Source organism: Macrobrachium nipponense, chromosome 40 (genome assembly GCF_015104395.2).
Source record: "Macrobrachium nipponense isolate FS-2020 chromosome 40, ASM1510439v2, whole genome shotgun sequence".
Taxonomy (NCBI): domain Eukaryota; kingdom Metazoa; phylum Arthropoda; class Malacostraca; order Decapoda; family Palaemonidae; genus Macrobrachium; species Macrobrachium nipponense.
The window spans coordinates 31,507,913-31,531,698 of NC_061101.1; the positions used below are offsets into that span (position 1 = coordinate 31,507,913).

A 23,786-nucleotide genomic window follows, 5' to 3' on the forward strand; every position below is an offset into this window, starting at 1 on the left:
AGTCAGGGAGGCTAATCATGGTGGCTAGATAACAAACTTAAAAGCAAGTTGTACTGAGTACCCTCCTGGAAATGCTTCTGTTTACAGACACACCTCATCTGTACATCAATATCTTGAAAATGCATTTGGCATGGTTAGTACCGCAAGCTTTCAAAGAATGTATGAACGTGCACTTGCTATCAGCAACAGTTATCAGTCTACATCAGCTGTCATTGAAGATACATGAGGGGGAAGCTTATCAAGGTGAGGTAGTGAAGGTAAGAGAGGTCACAACACCCAAGTAGCAGACAGACTGTTCAACATATGGGGTGCTCCCATGATTGATCTGTTTACAGCCAGATTTATCCAAAAACTACCAATATTCTGCCTCCAGTCCTAGAATCATGGACAGAGCATGTTCTCTGGAGATCACCAACTTCCATATTAACCTTTGCCAAGACAAGCCTCTCGGTTTCTTCAGCACAAAGCTATTGCTTAGCCTCATTTCAGGTTCTGAAACAACACTAACAGATATGTCAATAAACAAAACATAAATGCCTTTGGGGTGGTATCATTCTACCAATGCTTAACAATCAATGGGAAATAAACAACAATAATGTCATGAACATCTTTTATTTATTATGTTTGATGTTATGAAACGCACGTGTTTCAGACTTTGATCCTAAAATAAACTGACTATGTAGAAAACTTAAATAAATACAGCCAATTTTTATATATTAAATAGACAACAGGAGCTTCTTTTCAATGTATTTAAATATAGAATTGGTTGTTTGCATATAGCATGAACACTAAAAACAATCCTTATTTTCCTAGAATTAGAAAAAATTAAAACCTATAATATAAAGTACCCTATGCTGCCTATATATCGTATATATATTTATATATATATATATATATATATATATATAATATATATATATATCTATATATTATAAATATATATATATATATATATATATATTTATTTAGATAAAAAAAAGTTTCCATTTAATAAAATTAAGATTTATAAATATGAATTGCTCTGAACCAAAAAATGATTGTGAGTTTTCTATTGGCAAATTAACTTCGTCTTTAAATTGATAGATTTACTATTGGCTAGGTCTTCTGTAAGCTACATTCAGACAATGGGTGGTAAGGGAAATAGGCACAAACACTAATGACCCATTTACAGTAACTCGTTATTATATCTAAAAATACTTTTAAACTTTTACGACTTCATTATTATAGTCTTAGTGTAAATTTACTTGTTATTAAAGCTAGCAAGTAAATTACTCTAACGACTTGACCTTAACTATGTGAACCTAGTTATGTTACACACTGTCTGCACCTCTTAACACATTTATTACTAATTTGTTGTACCATCAATCAATTCTTCCTGGTTAAGTCATGCGCAGTAATGATATGGCTACAGGGTAATATAAAGCCCATGACTTACAAACATTCTCTTTCAACTTTATTGCATTCCTCAAATAATTATTTTAATACCAGGTACCAGGATTTTTATCTCACCACATTACCATGGTATTGCAATTTGTTATAATCTACCAAATAAAGAAAAAATTTGACAGTATTGTCAATGAGGTAAAATTATCAAAATCAAGTATCTAAGTGTAAGTATTCCTTACAGATTAAGTATTAGGCAGTGTGTAAGCTGAAAATTAACTGGAGCAATAAGGGATACTTTAAAATAATGTACAAATATTTTATACATCTTTACAAAATAAGCTGTGTGTGACTCAATATCTATACTGATTTAAGGTACTTGTCATGAATAAAAGATATATTTTTGTCACCTGAAAACTATATACGGCATAACAAACAATATTTTACATTATTAGCACTGTCACAGAGCAAAAATATGATAAACTATCTTACAACACAAAAAACGAGCATTATCTTAGCCATCACAAAAGAACTTACATATTAAGATTTCCCAGAGTTCATTTACCTGGGTAATCAAACTTTTCAGCATTACTTATAAAATACTTTACCACCTGATTTCATGTAATACTAAGTAGATTTCAAGTCAGCCCCAAGTAAGTCTAGATTCAGTTTGTAAAAAAATTAGTATAATTTTTATATGTAAAACAAGATTGTTGACCTAAGTAAATATGAATTACTTTTTACAGCCTAGCCATTTGGTTCATTTAATGGACAGACAGGTAACTGGAACAATACTACTCACAGCAACTAGAAAAGTATCAAAATCTTCAAAACATCCTATATTTGCTCTTATAAAATCTCACATTACAACCTATTTGTAAATTTCATCCAAAAACTATGAGATTCATTCCTAGTACAAACTTAAGGTCACAAGTTAAGAAGTTAACACGATTCCACAAAACTAGCTGGAAAGAGGCCAGTCTTCCCAGTACGCTGAAGAGTACCTTTATACCAACCATCCTCTCTTTTCTTGTGCACATAAATTATGTCTCCAAGCTGAAGTTCTAATTCATATTCACTGTTTGGAGGGTAGGGAACTATACATCGAAACCTGGGTGAGAAAGTAGTATTTAAAACAAAACTTCCAATAAGGATACACATACTTGACACAAAAAGCAAATTCGTGAGCTACAAAACAAATAAAAATTAAGATTAAATTATTGATATAACCATCTGTATGAAATACAAACTGTGACATACTATACTATCAAAAGGGCAGTCAAACCAATACACTATATAAGCAGAAAGCACTAAATAAAAGGAGGTGGAAAACTTCTCGGTGGAATAGACTGTCTTGCAAAAGTTTACCAAGATTCTTTTTTAAGGCAAATATATCTAAACAGTGAAAGCAATCATTAACACTCATTTATATTTCCACCTGATCACTGTTTTTGTGTTTTACAACTCATTCAATTCTTGTCATTACTTGGAAAATTTTATTCCTCAAACATTTCACCTACAGCAGCCTATAAAAGTAATCTAATCTGATAGAAAATATACGATAAGAATAGCACTACTGGTAAATAAAGTAATGCAACTAAAGTTGATCAACTGTTCATACACGAAAACAAACCATCAGTCTTTACATAGGAATTACCTTCAGTGCAAGCTGGAGCAAGCTATTCTACAAACCAAGGTTGCTTGGTAGTTCCACTACTGGTGGGAGAGGTGATGAGTACCCTCACCACCTCCCTTCGCCGAGTTGCTTAATCACTTGCCTTCATCGAGAGCAGACACAATATTGCCTTCCTCTGCCCAAATGTCTCCTGGCTGTTCTACCATCACTTCATCCTGGGTTTTCCTTCCTTTTTGCTGCGATTGAAGATTTGTAATATATCTGTTCTTATTCTTGGATAACATGCAAACCAAAGAATCATCTAAACTTAAACCTCACTTTTACCCCAGGTGTGGGAGTGACAGCGCAATTGCTTTCTCTCACTGTTTGCACCAAATGCCACAAGTGTGTGTTCTTTGACTAATACTTGTCCCAAGTGTTGTCCAAGTGTTGTGAGTGGTTCCCGGAGCAGTGGATGAAGTTTGCTAGCAAAAGGAAATCCAAGAAGGCTGCCCATCCGTTTTCTGAGGGTATTCTCCTCAGAGGATGCCAGGTAGCTCCTAGTCTCTTCCCATGTGATTCCATTCCATTGTTTCTTCATCTAGGGGAGAAATCACTCCTCCATATTCCCCTGGTGCTTCAACAATAGGGAGGCGTGTATGGGGGAGCAGGGGCCTGTCTCAATCTCTCGAGGGCTTCATCCGTTTAATCAGAGGGCAAAGAGAGGTAGCCACTAATATTTCATCTTTTTCAGGCCAGGGGGGAGACTGGGACGACCTTTCAAGATCTGAGGAACCCCTGACCTTTCCTAGGTCATTTCTAGGGGAACCATCAGTGCAAGGCTTGATTGCACATCTTAATGCCTCCAACCAGGCCCCCGTCTCCATGGCGTCAGTAACTGGGACTACGATTTCAGTTACAGGATCTAAGGCCGCCATGACAACTGTCACAGCGCCTTTCGTTGTTCATCCAGTCTCATCAACATCGACGTGCCCTCCAATGTCTTCTGACGGTAAAGATCTGGCCAAATTAATGAAGAAGTACAAGCTTGAGAGGATATTGAGGAAGAGACCCCATTCCCCTTCAACATCACCAGTATCTTCATCTCTAGCTGCTTTCACCTTCTCTTCCCTTTTCTTCTGAGGATCCCGTTAGGTGGAAAGACCCAAAAGAAGAAGGCAGTGGTTCTAGATTGCAAAAAGACCCCTTCTCCTTCTGGGGGCCCCCTTTAGGCCGACAGATCTGAAGAGGAGAAGGGCAGCAGATCTAGACCGTGTCTTCTTTTAAGGAAGCTCAAAAACCTCTCTAAAACTTTCCTGTCCAAGGATGAAGAACCCACATCTCGGGCATCTCCAGACATCTGAGGTGCGGAAGCAGAGCGCTGTGATCAGCCACGACACAGCTGACACCCAGGGCACCAATACCAGACATCCCTAATGCCTGGTAAAGATCCTTCTGTACAAAGCTCTAAGGTTCCAACCTGGAAGCTCATTCCTATCACAGTAGAAAAGTTGTGCGGGGGTGCCCCGAATCAATCTGCAAACATAGGTCTCCTCAACCCTAGCCCCCAAAGGTTCTTACTCCTGGGACCAATGGACCTGACCCACAGCCTACTGAGAAAGTGGTGTGCATGTGCAGATGTAACCCCACCCACCCACCCCCAACCCCTTCCCCAATCCAGGAGCCATATCTTGGATGTTAGTAGGATCGGATCCTGAGTCAGCGATGCCAACCCTAGGGTTTCACATGCCAGATAGACCGACAAGAGGCCACGGCCTCAAAGAAAAGTCATTCATGTCGTTCGGACAGACAATACTCTTGCCCAACAGAGCTCAACCATTCTCCCAAGGGCAGTTCTGACTCACGAGGACATGAGCATATCTGCTATCCTCAGGATAGCTCCTGCACGCTTTTTTAAGGGCATGCGTTCTCTCCCAGGGACAACCCCCGTTCACCTTCATGTGACGGTTCTCCCAGACTCGTACGTCGATTGCCAAAGCTTCGGTCTCCCTCATGCCTTAAAGCCCTGGTCAGAATCTGCGAGAAATCTTCACCATCAATAGAGTTGTCATGGTCGAAGCTTGCAGAATCAGTCTTGGATCTGGTGAATTTTCTCATTTCTGGAAGGGAGAACTCACTTCAAGCTAGCCACTCATTCAAGCTGCTTCCTCCATCACTCCCTCCCCAGAAAAAATTTTACAAACCCTCAGAGGTCAATCCCAACTGCAGAGATCAACCCAGACTTGATTTGTTTTGGTCCAGGTCTGTTATTAGAAAAGAAAACTCCCTCTCACATCGGGAGTCAGTGACCTTGGAAATGACTGCCATGGCAGTTTCAAGAAGTCTCTTGGATCAACCATCGGCCTACAACAGTAGCTAAGGTTATCACTCCCTCTTCGTCACTCCCCAACGAGAAATGGCTAACCTTAAGAGACTGTTCCTGTCTGGAGGCAAGCCCATTACTTACCTGGCCAACCAGACAGTTAACCTATGGACAAACTTCATACTTTAAGAGGCAAGACGCACCTCTCTGCTGAGTTTTGAAGTTTGTAAGTCCTGAATCAGTCTTAACGTTGAGAAACGAAATTAGCTGGGTTTCACTTCTCTCTTTGACAGAGAGCAAGTGGACGCTGCAGTGGCCTTCGTGCACCACTGCAGCCCAACACCCAGGTCAGGCTGGCCCTTCCTCTGCAGATCCTAGGAAAGCACAAAATCCTAGGGCCCCTAGTAAGAATACCCAGCCTTCTTCAACATCCCGTCAGGAAGGGTGCAAAATAGCAGCCCTTTCATTCCTCTGCCAACCCAGGGAGAGGAGGTAGAGGGAAGAAGGGAGGAGGACACTAGAGGTGGGCAGTCAATGTTAAGACCTCAGGTTTGTTGGCTATATAAAATACAAATTGATTAAAAATTTGTCATTTGTTTCTATGCGGTACAAACCTTCGGTCTTAAAAATAGGATAGACTCATACTTGGTGGGAGGTACGAGAATCCTGAACCGACTGGATGTTTGGCACACCCAACCACCCTTCCAGAAATGAGAGTTCTAAAGAAGGGGTCTAAGCCTGTGAGAGATTAGATATATAGGTATCTAAAACTCGGTCCACTGGGAGTCAACACAGTGATACATGTCCTGATTCATTGCATCCACGGAAGACAAATAGAACTATATCTATTCAAGCAACAAACCAAGTTAGCCAAATTAATGGGTTTGTCACCACTCCTCACTCCCCTTGCTGAAGAGAGGAGTTAGAGCTACCATGAAGCAGATTTGTATGTTGCATGGAACATGAAAAGTACTTTACAGTATGGCTGCAACACTCACCTGCATCAATATTTTTCCACTGCCTGTAAGTATGAAGAAAGGAGAAAAGAGAAAGGGACCAGTCATCTCTCTCATTCCCCCCTACTCCACACAATCATTTTAGGCAAGATACAAACTGTCCCACCAGGGGCACTGGATGAGTTACACTTATTGAACAGCCACCACTGGACCCAAGGAAAAAATGTTCAAGGATCTGTGGGCAACATCTTTCAAGTAGAAAGTGAAAGTGGTTTGACACAGTCAGGAACCAGCATTCAAAATCCTATGAACTGATAAGTTCTTCTAAAATGCCATGGAGGAACCTAATCCTCTGGTGTCATGCTCTTCTGCATGCACCTAATTGGTGACAGAACTTGACAATGGGGAGGCTTGTCTAATCATCTTGTGTAGTTAAACGAAAGAGTATTCTAGGACACATCTTTCTTGACCTGGCTTGTGTTAACAAAGTCTACAACACGTAAGCACTGGGTGACCAGCAGAAACTCTTGAAGGTTACTGGTAACAAAACTCCCCACTGTAAGGAATGGAAAAGGAGGCAAAGCTGTCATTGTGAACTGTGGGAATCTGGGTCTAGCTACAAATTCCAAGGCAAATTCTGACCCCAACCCGTTGCGAGTCTACGACATAAGCCTGAACCTGAAGCTTTTCAACTCTTCCAAGGTCAGAAAGAACACTGTTTCCAAGGTCAGTTTCCTATAAAATGGTTGACACATGGGCTCAAAGGAGCGTGACTGAGACTACTCAGAACCAGAGTAAGGTTCCACATGGTCTGAGTTTCCTAAGTGAACAAACCCTGAAAGCTCTTCAATCACAAAGAGAATTCTCAGGGCGAAGTGATGTCCACATCACTTCAGATGAACTAATCACAAGTCAGCCCTGTAGCATCTCGCCAGATAAACAGAAAGAATTTCCTCTGTTCTGGAAAATATCTGTTAGTGGAGAGAAATCCTTCTGATGACACCAATCACAGCAGCAGATGACTCATCTTGTATATGGCTGACAATGATCCTCTGAAGTAGCCTTACATCCGAGTCACTGCTCCACAAGAAAGATCTCTCACTTAAAAGAGATACTGGACAGACTCCAGACATGAAGAGATAAAGATCCCACAGATTGGTATCTTTCCACATGAGACTGGCGAAGAAGGCTGTGCTAAGGCGGAATCTCTGTTGGACACTCAGCTTGGGGCCACAAAAAGCTACTAGGGACATCCTAAGGTTGAGGTGTTCATCTAAAAGAAGAGCTCTTGGCCTTGGGGTCATGGAAAGCGCAGAACAAACAACTCCCCATCAACATGTTGGAGTTGAAGGCAGCTTTCCTGTGTCTTCAGGAGATTTGAGGGAGGGAGTTGGGCCTCCATCATTCAACCTCCCAGAATGTTCCCAGTATGCAGGAGGGAGTCCTCCACCCCAATGAACAGATCTGGGAGACTGGGACCATGAACTATAGACCTCTAGCTCCCTGTTGAACCGTGTAGCAAAGAGGAATACAGTTCATGGCCCCAGTCTCCCAAATCTGTTCATTGGAGTGGAGGTCTCCCTCCTGCATACTGGGAACATTCTGGGAGGTTGAATGATGGAGGCCCCAACTCCCTTCCTCAAATCTCCTGAAGACACAGGAAAGCTGCCTTCAACTCCAACATGTTGATTGGGGTTGTTTAGGTCTAACAGGGGCATTCTCCAAGTTGACAGAGGAGGCAATAGGATAACCCAAGGGGATGTCCTAAGATAATATGCTCTATGCAGATACATTCTAAATATCCTACTGTCAACTTGTCCACTGACCAAGTAATTGCACTGTATACAGGGGAGATATCCTTGCGCTGCCAAAGGACATGCATTCGCAAGAGGAGAGATCCTACGAGGTGATCCCCTATGATGACCTAAGTTCAGTATGCTACTAATCAGTAAAGACGTCATATGATAATAGGACACACCTCTTAACCCCCTTTTGACTAAGGAACTACCATGGTGATGTTCCTGAGCAACAAAGTGTAGCACTAAAGATGATTCTTAACTTCTGAAGATACAAGCTAAACTAGGATATTGAGATAGAGTACTGGTCTGGTTACTTGGATATATGTAATAAATAGCTTAAGCTAGGAATTGCACCCAACCTAACCTAACCCAATCCCACACTCTTGAAGAATGGGAAAATCTGCAGAACTCATGAAGCAGAAGAACATGCTCTGGGAAATCAAAAAGCATGTCTGCTAAATATAAGCTCAAAGCAGCTGGGCTAGGCTAATAACTGTAACAGTTAGGCTTGGTTTGGATGGTAAATATACAATACAGTCTTCAATTATGTAAGAATTTGGTCGATCCACGGCCTGGCAGAACTGGAAAATCGCAGATTTCGATACACATACCTTATGGGAATAATTCCATTAGGATCAAGGCAAATGGCAACTTGCCCAGTCAACCATTTTTACTACCCATTATCAATACTTTCTATGTACTATACTGTATTTTTTCCTAATATGAAATTGTTCTTTGAATAAATAAAACATTAAAAAGGTTTTAAAGTTTTAATAACTTGAATAAGTTTAAAATTACACCCAGGATGGTGAAAACCATTGGGCGCAAGTGTACTGTATGATAGTCATTTTCTGCTGTAAAAATCTTTAAAAAACCATTTGGGTGGAATTTCCTCCACCCTCCTCCGCCAAAACCTTCAAACTCTTCTATCTCATCCTCTGTGAAGAAGAGTTCTGCAGAAGGAAGTTTTTGTGAACCATGATGTCACAAATGTGTGAGGCAGAGCTTTCCGTCTTAGCCAATGGCTGAGCAGGAGACTTCCATCTTGACCAATGGCTGAGCATGAAATCTTTCTCTCGCATTCCCCCCCACCCCCATCTTCTCTCAGACATCAGCAACACCTCCCCCCCCTACTTAAAAAAGACAATAGATTTTATAGGTTTTGTGGTATGTCTCGCAGAAATTGAAAAGTTCGCGAGATACAGATTTTATATGTTTTGTGGTCTGTGACTCGCAGAAATTGGAAAGCTTCGCAGATACAGAAAATCTATTTTTGAAAACTAGCGACTACATAAAAAGAGAATCACACAATCTGATCACGCATATTTCTGGACCATACTGTAGGTTCAAACTAGCTAGGCTAGGCTTAGAACCCAACCACTTAGAGTAGGCTTTAGTCGGAAGGGACAGGTTCGAATTAGCAAGCCTAGGCTAAGTTAAGCTACGCTACAAACTGAACCACTTAGGCTAGGCTAAGATGGAAAAATTAGGTTCAAACTAGGCTAGCCTAAGCTAAGAACCCAACCACTTGCTAAGCTAAGAATTGAACCACTTGGGATAGGCTAAGTAGGTGAAGGGAAGTAGTTCTTCATCCTCCTTTCTTCTTGAAGTCTTCTATGTCTCGACTCAAGTACCTAACCAGTTGAGTTGGTCTGAATTGTAGATATGGAGTTAGAAAATGATTCTACTCGCACCAAGAAAATGCCTTGTATGATCAGAATCAGACCCTGTTTCATAAGCAGGCGTAGGGAGGATGGTTCCACAGAACTTCTCTCTAGCAAGGGGTGAGAGGGATGAACAATAAAACTAACCCATTACTTTTCTTAGCTTTATTGTCTCCGACACAGTGTTCTTCAAAGCCTTTTCAGCGTAAGTTATGCTGCTTTCAAACCCATTACTTTGAAAAGGCCAGAAGTCTGATTGTCAAGCACAATTTTGTTCCCCTGATCAGTGGCATGGCAGATTCCCCTGCTCGACACTGAACGACCAGGGAAAGTCCTAGGTGAGGCGGACCTCCAGTCGTTTAGGAAGTCTTCCTATGTAGACCTATGGTTTGTATTTGTGTAGGAACAATTCACAAATTTTAATATTTATATTTTTCTTAACATACAAACCAGAGATCTTTACATAAACTGCCCACCTCTCATTCTGTTACTTGGGCTATAAGGCAAGAGGTTACGCGCCTCGGCAAAGGGAGGTGGTGAAGGTACCCCATGCCTCTCCCACCAGTAGTGCAACTACCGAACAACCTTGTGTAGAACAGCCTGCTCCAGCTTGCACTGAAGGTAATTCCAATGTGAAGCTCTCAGGTTCATATGTTAGGAAAAAAAATACAAATTACTTTTAAAATTTGTCATATCAACTTAATGGATTTAAGAACTCACAGTTCAATTTGTGAGTTCATTGAGACTCAAGTAATTACTATGGGTTTGGAAAAACCAGTCATCTCATCCTACTAAACCACAAGGAATTTGAAGTGATTGGTAAGTGGCAATATTTTCAAAGATATTACAGACCCAGTACAGTCAAAGCTAGTTAAATCCTTGGTAGTTGAACATATATTATGTAAAAAGGAATAACTGAGGGAAGAACCAACATATTTGCAATTTTTTTCCCATACGGTATAATGCAATTTCTATTAAGACAAGGAGATCTCTAATGGTAGCCCTAACAATTCCAGTATGTATATGGAATATCAACCAGAAATAAGGGTGCTAATTGTTTTCTCTCCTTTATACATGGAGAAACAATCACCAGAAGATAACTGTAACAATCACAACTTGAAAGAAAACAGCTTATTCAATTTTATCTCCTTTTCATCATAAGCAATATTAGAACTGATTCATATAACTTTCTTGAGAATAAATACATGTATCGATTACTTTGCACAATATAGCTGATATTTCAATATAACACTGCGTAAAGAGAAACTGTTTACCACGCAGGTGGCCTGATTATATCATAAGTTGGGTTAAAGGATACCCATCAGTATTACAGGAAGTATTACAGGAGGTTTGCATTTAATCATAGGGGAAAAGAACAAAACATTAAACACTTCCACATTAACTCATTCCAGGTTTCAATACCTGCTGTTCAAGACACATCCTGAGCTTAATTACCACTGGAGCAGAACTCATCAAGGTTTCAAATCAAGCCTAGCGGGAACCAGTTATATTATATTACATAGATACAGCCCAAAAAAAGTCTTTGAGAATTGGTGACCCACAATTAAGAGAAAACTGACCTTTCATCAAATGGTTAGCAAACCCTTTTCTAGATGTATTTTAGTATTTGAACCTAGATTCAAACTCTGTAATTTTTAACCTCATAGGAATTTGGATTCACATGTACAGTACCTGAAAAATTAATCCTGCTCACTTCAGTGTGACAGTGACGTGTCAATAACTGCAACTGTAGCAACTACATAAAAGTCAATCTTATTGAGAGCATTCTGGCAAATAACTGCAGAGGTCATTGATGCCACAAAATTATATTAATATATGCTGAGTAAATAAACTAGGCAAATATGTAAACAAAAATCAACAAATGTGAATCCGTCTTGAATGACAATGGATTCACATTAAAATTCTTTTTACAGCATTTAAGAAATTATGCATAGAGTTTTCTTAAGTAAAACTATGCACTAATATTTTAGGTGAAAAAAAAACAAAAACTAAGCTTTGACAGTCGGTCATAAAATGTCCAACTGTTTGCACCAAACAGTCCTCACAAGAGTACCAAGGGCCTATAAACATACAACTGTGCACTAGCCTGTGAAATCAAACCTTGGTCAGTAAAGCACCAATTCTCTTGATCTTTTCATATCTAGGTAATATTTCTAAGGATGTGTGAAATTTTATTTCTATTTTTTCTTTTTTTTATAGCTCCACAACATTTTTCCAATAATTTATAACTAATGGAATTACAGTAGTACATCAGACTTCAAACGTAATCCGTTCCAGATGACTGTTCACAATACAATTTGTTCAAAATATGAAATATATATCCCCATAAGAAATAAAGGGAACTAGGATAATTCGTTTCAGCTGTGTTTTACCCTACCCAAAACCCCAAATTCCCATCGGGTCCCCTTATACCATAGGATAGAGTTCTAAGGTAAATTACAGGTTAATTACAGTCAACCGGCAAAAAATAATGATAAATTCTTGATAAGCAACCAAAATACTATAGAAAAAGTAAATTTCCAAGTAAATACTCGATGCGCCACTAATGCTTACATCTATCAAAGGAATCGATAGTGTGTGTGTACCATTATGTCTGTGAGAGACAGACAGAGAGAGAGAAAGAGTGTAATTAGCACATATGATTGTTGACGTGTTTAAACTTGGATCTATCTTAAGTGCATGAAAGAGATTAATTATGCCACAATGCTACAATGCATCAACTTACTTTTGGCAAATGGCAGAATTTATAATAAACATGAGGATTTCACAAACAAATAAGTAATAAATAAAGAATGCAAGAAAAGGAATGAAAGATTAACTTTCACAAGGAAGTCATTTAAACAAACAATCAAAGGCACGTGGTGCCAGTGTGTTTACTATGGAGCTGAGTTACTTTTAAAGTGTAAACAAATTTTTAAAAGCAATTGTCACTAGATAGGTATTTTACCGTAAAAAAGAAGTGATTTTGGCAAATCGAGTGTAAGTGAAAGAAATGGACGAATAATCATCCCAGCCCAGCTGTTTAGTCAGTAGGAAGCAGATGCCTGTCTTCCCCCTCCTCTCCTCTTTATTGTCTCACCCAGCGCACCAAACACTGGCTCAAGTAAGACTTTTTTTTATGACTGTGTTGCATTTGATTGTTTTCAATGTTTTAACATTGTTAAATTTATTGTGAAATATATTATTTTTTATGTGGACTGGTACTGCTTTTACGTACATATTATAGCAAAGATTTTAGTCTTTTCTTCTCTCCTCAACAATATCACAATGCATGATAACTTAAAGTCATTCATTCATTACTGGCAGTCCCTGCTTATCGGCAGACTCTGTTATTGGTGATCCAGTTTCATGGCACTTGTTGATTTTTGGTGCCACAATGCGCTGATTTCTGGTAATTGGTGTGAATAATAGAGTTATGGCACCGTTACATAACTAAGAGAGATGCCTTAACCAGTTATCAGTGCCAAAATGACAAATTTTTTATCTATTTGTATTTTCCATAGCTAACAAACCTTCGGTCTTAACAATAGGATAGTGGACGCCTCTCCCTCTCCTTTGCCACGAGTAGGGGGATGCCTGGCAGGCCAGTGGGCCAAGTGGCAAAGTTATGGAGTTGAGAAATGGGTGGTAGATGTTCTGTGGGTGGGATATCTACTACCATTCAACTCCTCTTCCCCCCCCCTCTCGGACAGACCCTTTCTCAGTCAGACGTATGATCGCGACTTCCCGAAGTTCTTAGCTCTTCGGGATGTGTTGAAAATGCTGAACAAGAGTGCAATAGAGGAAGTAAAGCATCCTTCTCTGGAGTTTTAGTCGCATTTTCCTGGTACCAAAAGCGACAGGCGACTGGAGACCGGTAATCGACCTTTCCACCCTGAATCATTTTGTCAGGAAGACAAGTTTCAAGATGGAGATGCTGTGGACAATGTTAACAGCAGTAAGGGACAACGACTTCTTGCTGTCAATAGACCTAAAGGATACTTACTTCCAGATCATTATTCACCCTCCGTCCAGGAAGTTTCCGCTTCACTCTGGAAGAGCAGATATATTGGCTCAAGGTCCTGTGCTTCGGGTTGACCACGTCCCCTCGGGTGTTCACAAGGGTCTTTGCCCTCATCTCAACATGGGCTCATGCTCAAGGGATTCACCTATTGAGGTACCTTGACAACTGGCTGGTCTTAGCAAACTCCAAGGAGAAACTGCTGGACAGAGACAGTCTTCTTCAGTTTTGTCAGAAGCTAGGCATAATAGTAAACCTAGAGAAGTCGAATCTCGTTCCCAGCCAGAAACCTCTTTATCTAGATATGGTTACAGATACAGCAGCATCTAGATTTTTTCCATCGGACCAGAGGTTGGAAAAGTTGTGGTTAGTGGAACGCAAGTTCCTATCACGACCAGAACAGCCAGCTCACCAGTGGCAGGTCCTTCTGGGGATTTTGCATCTTCATCTTTGGTCTCTGCAATGGAGATTGAAAGAATTCTGGTCCCTGGCAAGAGATTCCACTCTTCAGATAGTTCATAAGTCCGAAGAGGTGAGGCAAGACCTTTGTTGGTGGTTGGACGACCAGAATCTTTTGGTGGGTATGCCTCTGCGTTCTCCCCCTCCAGACTTCCTTCTGTTTTCAAATGCCTCCATCACGGGTTGAGGTACTCATCTAGGAGACCTCATTGTGTCAGGTGTTTGGGGTGCGGAAGACAAGCTGCTACACATCATCGTTTTGGAGTTGAAGGCAGCTTTTCTGGGTCTGAGAGAGTTTCAGGAGAAGGTATAGGGTCATTCAGTGGTTCTGATGTCCAACAACACCACAGTGGTCGCCTATGTGAACAAACAGCGGGGGGCCTAGTGTCTTGTCACCTCCATTCGTTAATGGTCGAGTTACACCAGTGGACAATTGACAACTCAGTGGAGCTCTCTGCCAGACACATTCCAGGCAAGAGGAATGTGGTCGCCGACAGGCTGATTCGTCAGGACCAAATCCTGAGTACGGAGTGGTCTCTGCATCAGGTTGTGGCAGACAGGCTCTTTCAGGTTTGGGGGAGGCCTATGCTAGACCGCTTCTCAACGCACTTCAACAGGAAGTTGGAAGTTTACTGTTCGGTGGTTCCAGATCCTCTTGCTCTAGCAGAGGACACCTTCCAACACCCTTGGGACAACCTCGAGGTGTATGCCTTTCCTCCGTTTTGCCTGATGCGTCAAATTCTGAATAGGGTAATGAGTTCTCGAAATCTCAGGATGACTTTGGTAGCTCCTATGTGGCTGCAAGGGGAATGGTTCCCGGACCTTCTGTCCCTTCTGTCAGAGGTTCCAAAAGAGATTCCCCCGTGGCGGCAGCTTCTTCCCAGCCTCATGTCGAAAGGTTTCACTCTGTAGAATCCGTCTCTTTATAGATGGAGGTAGAATCCGTCTCTTCACAGATGGAGACTATCAAGTATCTCCTCCGAGTGAGAGGTTTTTCTCAGGGAGCAGTGGGACGTATGTCCAGTTACCTCAGGAAGTCCTCTTCAGCCGTTTACCACGCCATACACAGCCTATTTTCGGTTATCTGGGATTTCCGTTTTTCATCAAGCTATTGGAACGGAACCCCCACCAATAACCAGGGACTGCCTGTATTCCTCAAAAATACAAACGCTCCCTCCCTCTATCTCAAGTTAGCTGTACATCAGATATTTTCAAGTGGCTAGGAACCAATTGGTTACCTAGCAACGGGGACCTACAGCTTGTGGGATCTGAACCACATTACATTGAGAAATGAATTTCTAATCACCAGAAATAAATTCCTCTGATTCAACGCTGGCACAGTGGGAGGCAAACTCATGACAAATGAACTGGTAGGCGAGCACGTAAACCACTCATCCGAGGAACTTTACTGCTAGCTCAGTTAAGACTTATTTTTTTATTGCTTCTGTATTGCATTTGATTGTTTTCATATTTTATCATGATGTTTAAATATATCGGGAAGCTCCCTTTTTTTAATGTGAATTGCTGTTGCTTTTGCAGTAGAATAGGCATAAAGAATGTCAAAGATTAGTTACAGTTAAGGGTAATACAATATAGTACAATACTTACGGTACATGTCTAGATAGTTAGAATGACTGCAGAAGCTGGCATGAGAGTTTTAGTAGTTAATATATAAACAATGTCCTTTGTCAGTCTTATACAGTCACAGTGTCCTACTGTCTTAGTAGGATAATGTAAAATATTGTAAGTATGTGTGCCTAATAGTCTGGACAGTAGTTAGTAACATCATTATTAGTGGAGCTTTTGTTTCCTAGAAAGCGTCATTTCTAGTTGGCGCCTTGCCGGTCGTCTCTGTTCTTCTTAGAAATCTCTCTCAGTTGAGGTATTAAGTCCTCTTAATTTTTATTATAGGAGAGATGATTGAATGAGATAGAAATATTACAATACTGCACCCCTCCACCCTTGGTAAAAGATATCCCCCTTGCAATACTGTAACCCCTCCACATTTAGTAAAAACAAAATATAAAAGCATCCCCTTTTAAATATTAGCCGAGACTACAAATCCATTTTAACAACAGGCCTTCTACTTGAGAGGACCACCTTATACGTACAACGATACGGGGGAGTATGACAAGCAGGTTCCACTCTCTCCTGAATACATGGAGAAGACAACTGTGTTGCTTCATCTGAAACAAATGGCCTAGTCAGAAAACTAGCTGAAGCATTATTAGGTGGGGTATAATTTCAAATTATTACTGGTGATTCAAGTGGGAGATGCAACTTACGAGGAGTGCCTGTATGCTCTGTCCTTTGTGCTTGCTGACGGTTCATAACCTTAGATGACACAACATCAGCAGGCCATAATATGTAGATCCCACTGAGAGTGCAGGCATCTACCAAACATTAATTCCGCTGGCAACATACAGGTTAACCTACAGTAAAACAGAAATCGGTCCAAAGTGTCCTGTACAGATGACTTAGAAGTATGAAGTTCCTTTTTCAGAGTTTGCACCATTTTTTCTGCTAACTCATTAGTAGAGGGTTTGTATACTGCAGTAGTAATGTGCCTAATACCACCATTCTTACAAAAATCATTAAACTCTTGAGAGATAAAACACATACCATTATCAGGCAATCAAAAAAGGGAGGCCAAACTGGGAAAAAGAATGTAAACACTGAATAGTTTCCGTAGCAGTACATGCAGGCCTCCGTTTAACGGCAGCATCGTTTAACAGCTATCTGGTCTTATTGCGCTTGTCTAGCAACGCTATTAACTGGATTTGTGCTGATCTCCAGTTAGCAGCACTGATCTCTAGTTAACAGCAGCACCAATCTCTGGTTAAATGTGCCATTAAGCAGGTTTTTAGTGCTGTTATTGCCAATTTTTGGCTGGTGGCATCAGCTTAGAACGCAATCCCCACCATTAATCAGGGACTGCCTGTAGTACCTGACGTAGGATACACATCCAACCACTTGGAGTGTGTGTCCATTACCACAAGAAAATAGCAACCACCTACGGGTCCTGCATAATCAATGTGAGGTCAATGCCAAGGGAGAGTAGGCCATTCCCAAGGTTGCAGTTCCGCCTTGGGCAGCATTGCTCTTAGAGATAAACAGTCAAGACACGAGTTTGTCAAATTTTCCAAATCACTATCTAGCTAAGGCCACCAAAAAATAACTACGTGCAAGCTCTTTTATACGCATAGAACCCAAATGTCCAATGTGTAGTTCTGCTAACAAACTAGCCCTTAGTTTAAGTGGAATGACTACCCCAGATCCCCATAAAGCACAACCATTTTGTAGAGAAAGTCCTAGTAATTTTAGTCCAGCCTAGCTCACAAAAGCATAAAACTCTAGCTAGTGTAGGATCCTTACAAGTTTGTTCCTTGATATCAGCATTATTTAAAGGTAAAGATCCAGGAAACTTACTAAATTAATCCAATCAGCTGGTACTGGGGTAGAGTCTGTAGCAGACATCAGGGAAAGACTAGGGTATCTGCAGTACCTAAAAGTGTACCTGACTGATGACGGAGTGTGAATTTATAAGCCTGGAGTAGTAAAGCCCAATGTTGAATCCAACCTGAAGACAGGAGGAATACTCTTATCAGGTGAGAAGATTCCCAGCTGGGGTTTGTGATCTGTCACAACTGTGAAATTACTCTGACCCCACAAGTAATAGTAAAACTTGTGTAAAGCCAATACAATACCAAGGGCTTCTTTCTCCACTTCGCATAGTTACGTTCTGACGTTCTGCTGAAGTTAGCGTGCATGAAGCAAAATATATAGCTTTCTCCACTCCATCCCCTAAGTGACAAAGAACAGCTCCAATACGAGCTGCTGTCTGCAACAACAACCTGTGGTAACTTCGGATCAAAATGAGAGCGCTGGAATTCATGAGTGTCTTCTTACACTCTTGAGAATGCAGATTCTTGTTCTTTACCCCATGCCCAAGCAGCTTTTACTTTTAGCAGATGATTCAAGAGTTCTAACTTACTAGATGCTTGAGGCAAAAACCTCCTACATTAAGTTAATAAGCCCTAGAAAGGCTCGCAACTGAGTGGCATTAGAGGGGGCAGGATCTTCTGCGATAGCTTGGACTTTTTCCACAGTAGGATGGATACCTTCCTATTCAATCACATAGCTTACGTATGAAACAATAGTAATGCCAATAGTACATTTCTCTAAGCTTAACCGTAGACTGGCGGTGTGAACCACTGCTAAAACCCACCTTAGACACTTATTATGTTCTACCTCGGAAGCATCTGTAATTAGAATATTGTCCAGATAGCAAAATACACCAGGGATATCCTTCAACAACTCCGCTAGAAAATTCCTGTACCCACTGAGATCCTAAAACTTAACTGGTTATACTGAAACAACCCTCTGTGAATATTTATTACTGTACATATACGAGGGTTGTCCGTAAAATAAGGTTTCCAAGGAGCTGCAGTTGCAAGGAACACAGTTACGCGGGATCCGGTGACACTGGCGTGTAGCTTGGTTGCCCTTCACAAAACTGAATAGGCTCTTGTTCTAAATTCTTTGCAATATAATAGCTTTTCTGACAAACAATATAACAAGTCACTGACACCATATATCAGCCCATGCTTAACTGTTTAAGATAAAAATGGTAAACTATTCAAAATATTTACCTGTAAATTACCAATAAGGTACCTTGGAAATCATAAGAACACACACCAAATACGTATCAATTTTCCATCTTCTTCTATCTGAGATATTCATTCTACTGGAGTGGGAGGGGAATTATGTAAAGCACTGGTTGGTATACTGTATAACAAGGGAAAAGTTTTTTTTAAAGTCTGTGTTCCTTCTCAAATAAAAAGCATAATATTTCAAGTACACTTAAAGCCAGTTTTGTAACAGTTAAACTTTTTGAATATGAAACCTTGGAGTAGATATCTGCAAACTGTGGCACAGACAACATTAAAGGTTGTACTTCCTTAGACCTAGTATGTCACTAGTTAGTAACAACTTGAAGGCAATGCACATAACACTTTTAACTATACTGAATGGTCATTGCTGCTCCTCTCTGATTTGTTTAAATATTGACCAGCTTCAGTACACACCAACACATGACAGCTAGCAATGAGCTTTCCACATTATATAAGATAATCTCAGAAACAGTATCTGCATATGAAACACAAAAATAAATTTACACAAGGACCTTGAACGATTTCCTAACAAATGCTCTATTTATGTAATCCAATCTGAAAAGACAAGTGAAAAATACCATGATGGATTCTCAGTAAAAGGAGGCCTAGGAGGTTTGGTAGTACTGTATAAATAGATTACTGAGAACTGAACTATGCAGGGAACACAAAAGCAAACTGTATCTGCAGATTTATACTTCTTGAGCATGAACTTCACCAAAATTGTAATCATCATCATCCAACACTCCTGCCTAGTGTCCGTTCCAAAATAAAGTTAGATTAATGAGGCACTCCATAACAGCATGAAAACCAATGAAACACAGCCTAATGTCAAGGAACTCCCTCTTGCAGTTACATGCAAAAAGCACAGGAGATACTGGCAGTCAGGCCTAATATGGAAGACTGTTTGGGAGAGTATTTCCATTTATCTAGATGACAATTTTATTTTCCTGGAAAAATGCTACTTCTGACAGCTTGTCTAGAGCAGCATTTTTGCTACACACTGCCCATAAGTCTTTAGCCAAAGACACCCCTGTACCATATCCTAGTAGAATTATTGTTTACAATACCAGCAGATATCCAATTCTGTCCCAAAAAGCCTGTGACCCTTGGCATTTTAATCCCTGGAATCAACTATAAAATATCGCTTTTCCTACACTACATGCTCTTAATCAATGACACTGATGTGATAAAAGTATCTTATAAGAAATTTAGTTTAAACTATTTGTCCTTGCAACCTTTTGCAAAAACAAAAATTATATAATTTCATAAATCATTCAAGACTAGCCATGTTTATGCAGGCAGTTATTACTAAAAATGAGCAAAGTTATATATGCAATGTTATTAAAAATAGATATATAAAATAACAGAATAGTACCGCATTTTAAAGCTTTTATACACAGACACATTATCATACATATAATTATAATCATACTGACAAATGATTTGCCATGCTTTATTTACCATGCAGCTGTGTTCAGTTAAGGATCTTGAGGGCTAAGCCTTTGTACTGCCTCATTACATACCAGTTAAAACTTAATTTTGCATAAAATTTTTCACTAAAAATAATTTGATACCTTTCATGAAAATTAAACAAAAAATTTAGCCATACCTTCAATAAGTTTCCTGCACATTCAACAGATATTTGCAAAATAGTGTCCAAACAGACATAGTTATAAAGAATAGTGTACCCAGTCCATCTGAACTCTCATAAGGTGGCCCAAGGGGTATGGTCTTTAAAAAGTTACAAAAAATTATATGAAATATATGTTTTGTTTTCTAAACACTAAAATTCGATGACTGAAATTAAAAATTGTACCAAAATATTTTGAAAGATTTTGGGATTATAACTGTCATTCATTGTCAAATGAAATCTGAGCATTCACTTAAAATATATTTTATTTTTAATGTACCTCTGGTTTTGAGGGGTGACCAAAGTTAAACAAAGTACTGTCCCATTCACAAAAGGAATAATACAACCTTTGCAAGACTTTCTTTATGTATTAACTGTCATGGCCCTCTTGTAGGTTTAATATATTTTAATATATTTTTCTGATGAAAAACTATTTTTGTTCATAGTTTCATGACTTTCAAAAAACTTGAATTTTTTCTGCTAACTACTTGGATCCTTTGAAAAATGAAACCCTCTCCCCTGGATCTATTTACTCATCACCACCCACACTATTGATAAACCCAGCACATTCATGTTATTTTTTCAATATGATAGACTAAAGCTATCTCATAATGATATGTGGGACACTTACGTTTAATATAGTAATAATTGGTGTGAACTGAATTTTTTTTATCTACTAAATAAGCTCAGATAGCAAATATATTTCTTACCTTTCACGAACAAGCGGAGCTGGCTGCTTTGTGCGACGCGGAGTATCATTTGAAGTATCACCTGTAGTCTGGATAGAAGTGGGAGGAGTTGTTGATGAGAGTGGTGGAGGATGAGTAATGCCCACTCCACTTGTATCTGGATTGCTGCCAGCCCTTAAATGGAAATAAAATAAAAATTACAGTTTACAACTGAAACTAAATACATACAAAAATTCAATCAACATAGTAGTACAGTGGTTCCCCCGTATTTGCGGGGGGATGCGTACCAGACACTGGCCCCCCACCTCCCTGAATACTAGTTGGAATCCATATAAAAATGCTTAAAACAGCTTATTTTGTTAGTTAAAACTAGAAAATCACACTAAAAATTTGTATATATTTTTTTAATAGTTTCATCACAAAAAGTGCATTTAATGATATAATCGATAAAAAAAACAGGAATTTGTGGATATTTCACTTAGAAAAATACCGCAAATAATAGGGAAATGTTGCAGAGAGAAATCCACAAATGTGTGTCTGCGAATCTGGAGAACACGAATATGGGGGGTCCCTGTATATGCTGGGGATGTATACCATACCCCACCCCCCAGGAATAGCTAGAATCCTTGAATACTTAGAACCCCAATAAAAATGCCTATTATGTTAGTTGAAACTCAAGAAAAACCCACTAAATATACTTATACCTGGTTTTTTTTATATAGTTTTATCACAAAATTTAATCAAGAAACAGATATGAAAATACTGTAATTTGTGGATACTTTTCATAGAAAAATAATGCGAATAGGCAAATTTCCTGCAAATAATGGGTAAATATGGTCCATAGAGAAATCTACGAGTAGGTGAGTCCGCGAATCTACAGAACACAAATACGGACAGTCCACTGTACTCTGTTAAGAATATGCAAAGGTTAACAAGAGTGAATTTCTGTAGTTATATACACAAAAATACTTCAAATTAATTCCAAATATATATATCTATATATATATATATACACATATATATATGTATATATACACATACACAGTGGTCCCCCGGTATTTGCGGGGCATGCGTACCAGACCCCCCGTGAAGTTAGAACCCACGAATAGTTAGAACCCCTATAAAAATGCTGAAAATAGCCTATTTTGTTAGTTAAAACTCAAGAAAATCCCACTAAAAATGTTTATACTTGTTTTTTTAATAGTTTTATCACAAAAAGTCCATTTTATGATGAAATTGATAAAAAAAAAAAATAAAACAGGAATTTGTGGATGTTTCTCATAGAAAAGTACCGTGAATATGCGAATTTTCCGCGAATAATGCGGGGAAACGTTCCCTAGAGAAATCAGCGAAAGTGAGAGTCCGCGAATCCGGACAACGCAAATACACGGGGTTCCACTGTATATATATATATATAAAATAATAATAATAAGAGGAGCTCATGAGAACACCAAAATATACAGAAAATACTATATTTCAGAGACAGCTGTCTCTCTCTTTGGGTAGATGAATGATTAAAGTTACAGAAAAGGTGGCATATATACTAAGAGATCCATCCACAGTTAAGCCAATTTAGGTCACTCCCACCTTCTTTAATCCTATTAAGCATTGGTTGAATGAAAACTTTGTCAATGACATCTGAATCCCATGCACCCTTTGAGATATTCATTACCTGTTTCTGTTTAAGCAAGGGCAATTCTATCATCTGACTCTTGTACCGAGAGTTGCTGCTATAAATTATGTGTGACAAATTCCAGTTTATTCTTTGGTTATATTCACTTATATTTTCATCTGTCAGTACAAGAGTTAGATGATAGAATCAGCTTTGATTAGACAGAGACAGGTAATAAACATCTCAAAGGGCACATGGGAATCAGATGTCTTCGATAAAGTTTTCACTCAACGCTTGAGAGGATTAAAGAAGGATTATCAGTGGGAGTGACCTAAATTGGCTTAACTGTGGATGGATCTCTTGGTATAAATACCACCTTCTCTGTAACTTTTCTCAATTATCTACCTGAAGACAGAGACAGCAGTCTCTGAAAAATATACACTCTCTCTCTCTCTCTCTCTCTCTCTCTCTGTCTCTCTCTCTCCTCTCTCTCTATATATATATATATATATATATATATATATATATATATATATATATATATATATATATATACATATATATGTATATGCATAAATCTATATATATATATATATATATATATATATATATATATATATATATATATATATATAAAACTAAAAATTGGCAATAACAGCATTAAAAACCTTCTTAACGGTGCTGTTAACCAGATATCGGTGCCATTAAATAGAGATCAGCGCTGCTAACTGGGGACTGGCGCCGAAAACCCACTAACAGCGTCACCAGACAAACACTGTAGAACCTTATAGCCGTTAATATATATATATATATAATATATATATATATATATATATATATATATAGATATATATATATATATATATATACATACATACATACACACACACACACAGGCAGTCCCTGATTATTAGTGGACTCGGTTAATGGTGATCCAGTTTTACGGCACAATAATGCACTGA

At 39.2% G+C, this 23,786-nt stretch overlaps 1 protein-coding gene across 2 annotated transcripts in view; it reads right to left on the bottom strand.

Moving 5' to 3' along the window:
• Nucleotides 1-986: 986 nt before the first annotated feature.
• Nucleotides 987-23,786, bottom strand: part of LOC135212064 (E3 ubiquitin-protein ligase SH3RF3-like) — a 197,601-nt gene continuing 174,801 nt past the window's right edge. For both annotated transcript variants that reach the window (XM_064245407.1, XM_064245406.1), the window contains 2 exons: nucleotides 21,234-21,386; nucleotides 987-2,494 (listed from right to left, as the gene is read on the bottom strand). In XM_064245407.1, coding sequence (XP_064101477.1) covers nucleotides 2,326-2,494; nucleotides 21,234-21,386 — 322 coding nt within the window. In that variant the 3' untranslated portion in view covers nucleotides 987-2,325. The remainder of the gene's footprint in view (nucleotides 2,495-21,233; nucleotides 21,387-23,786) is intronic.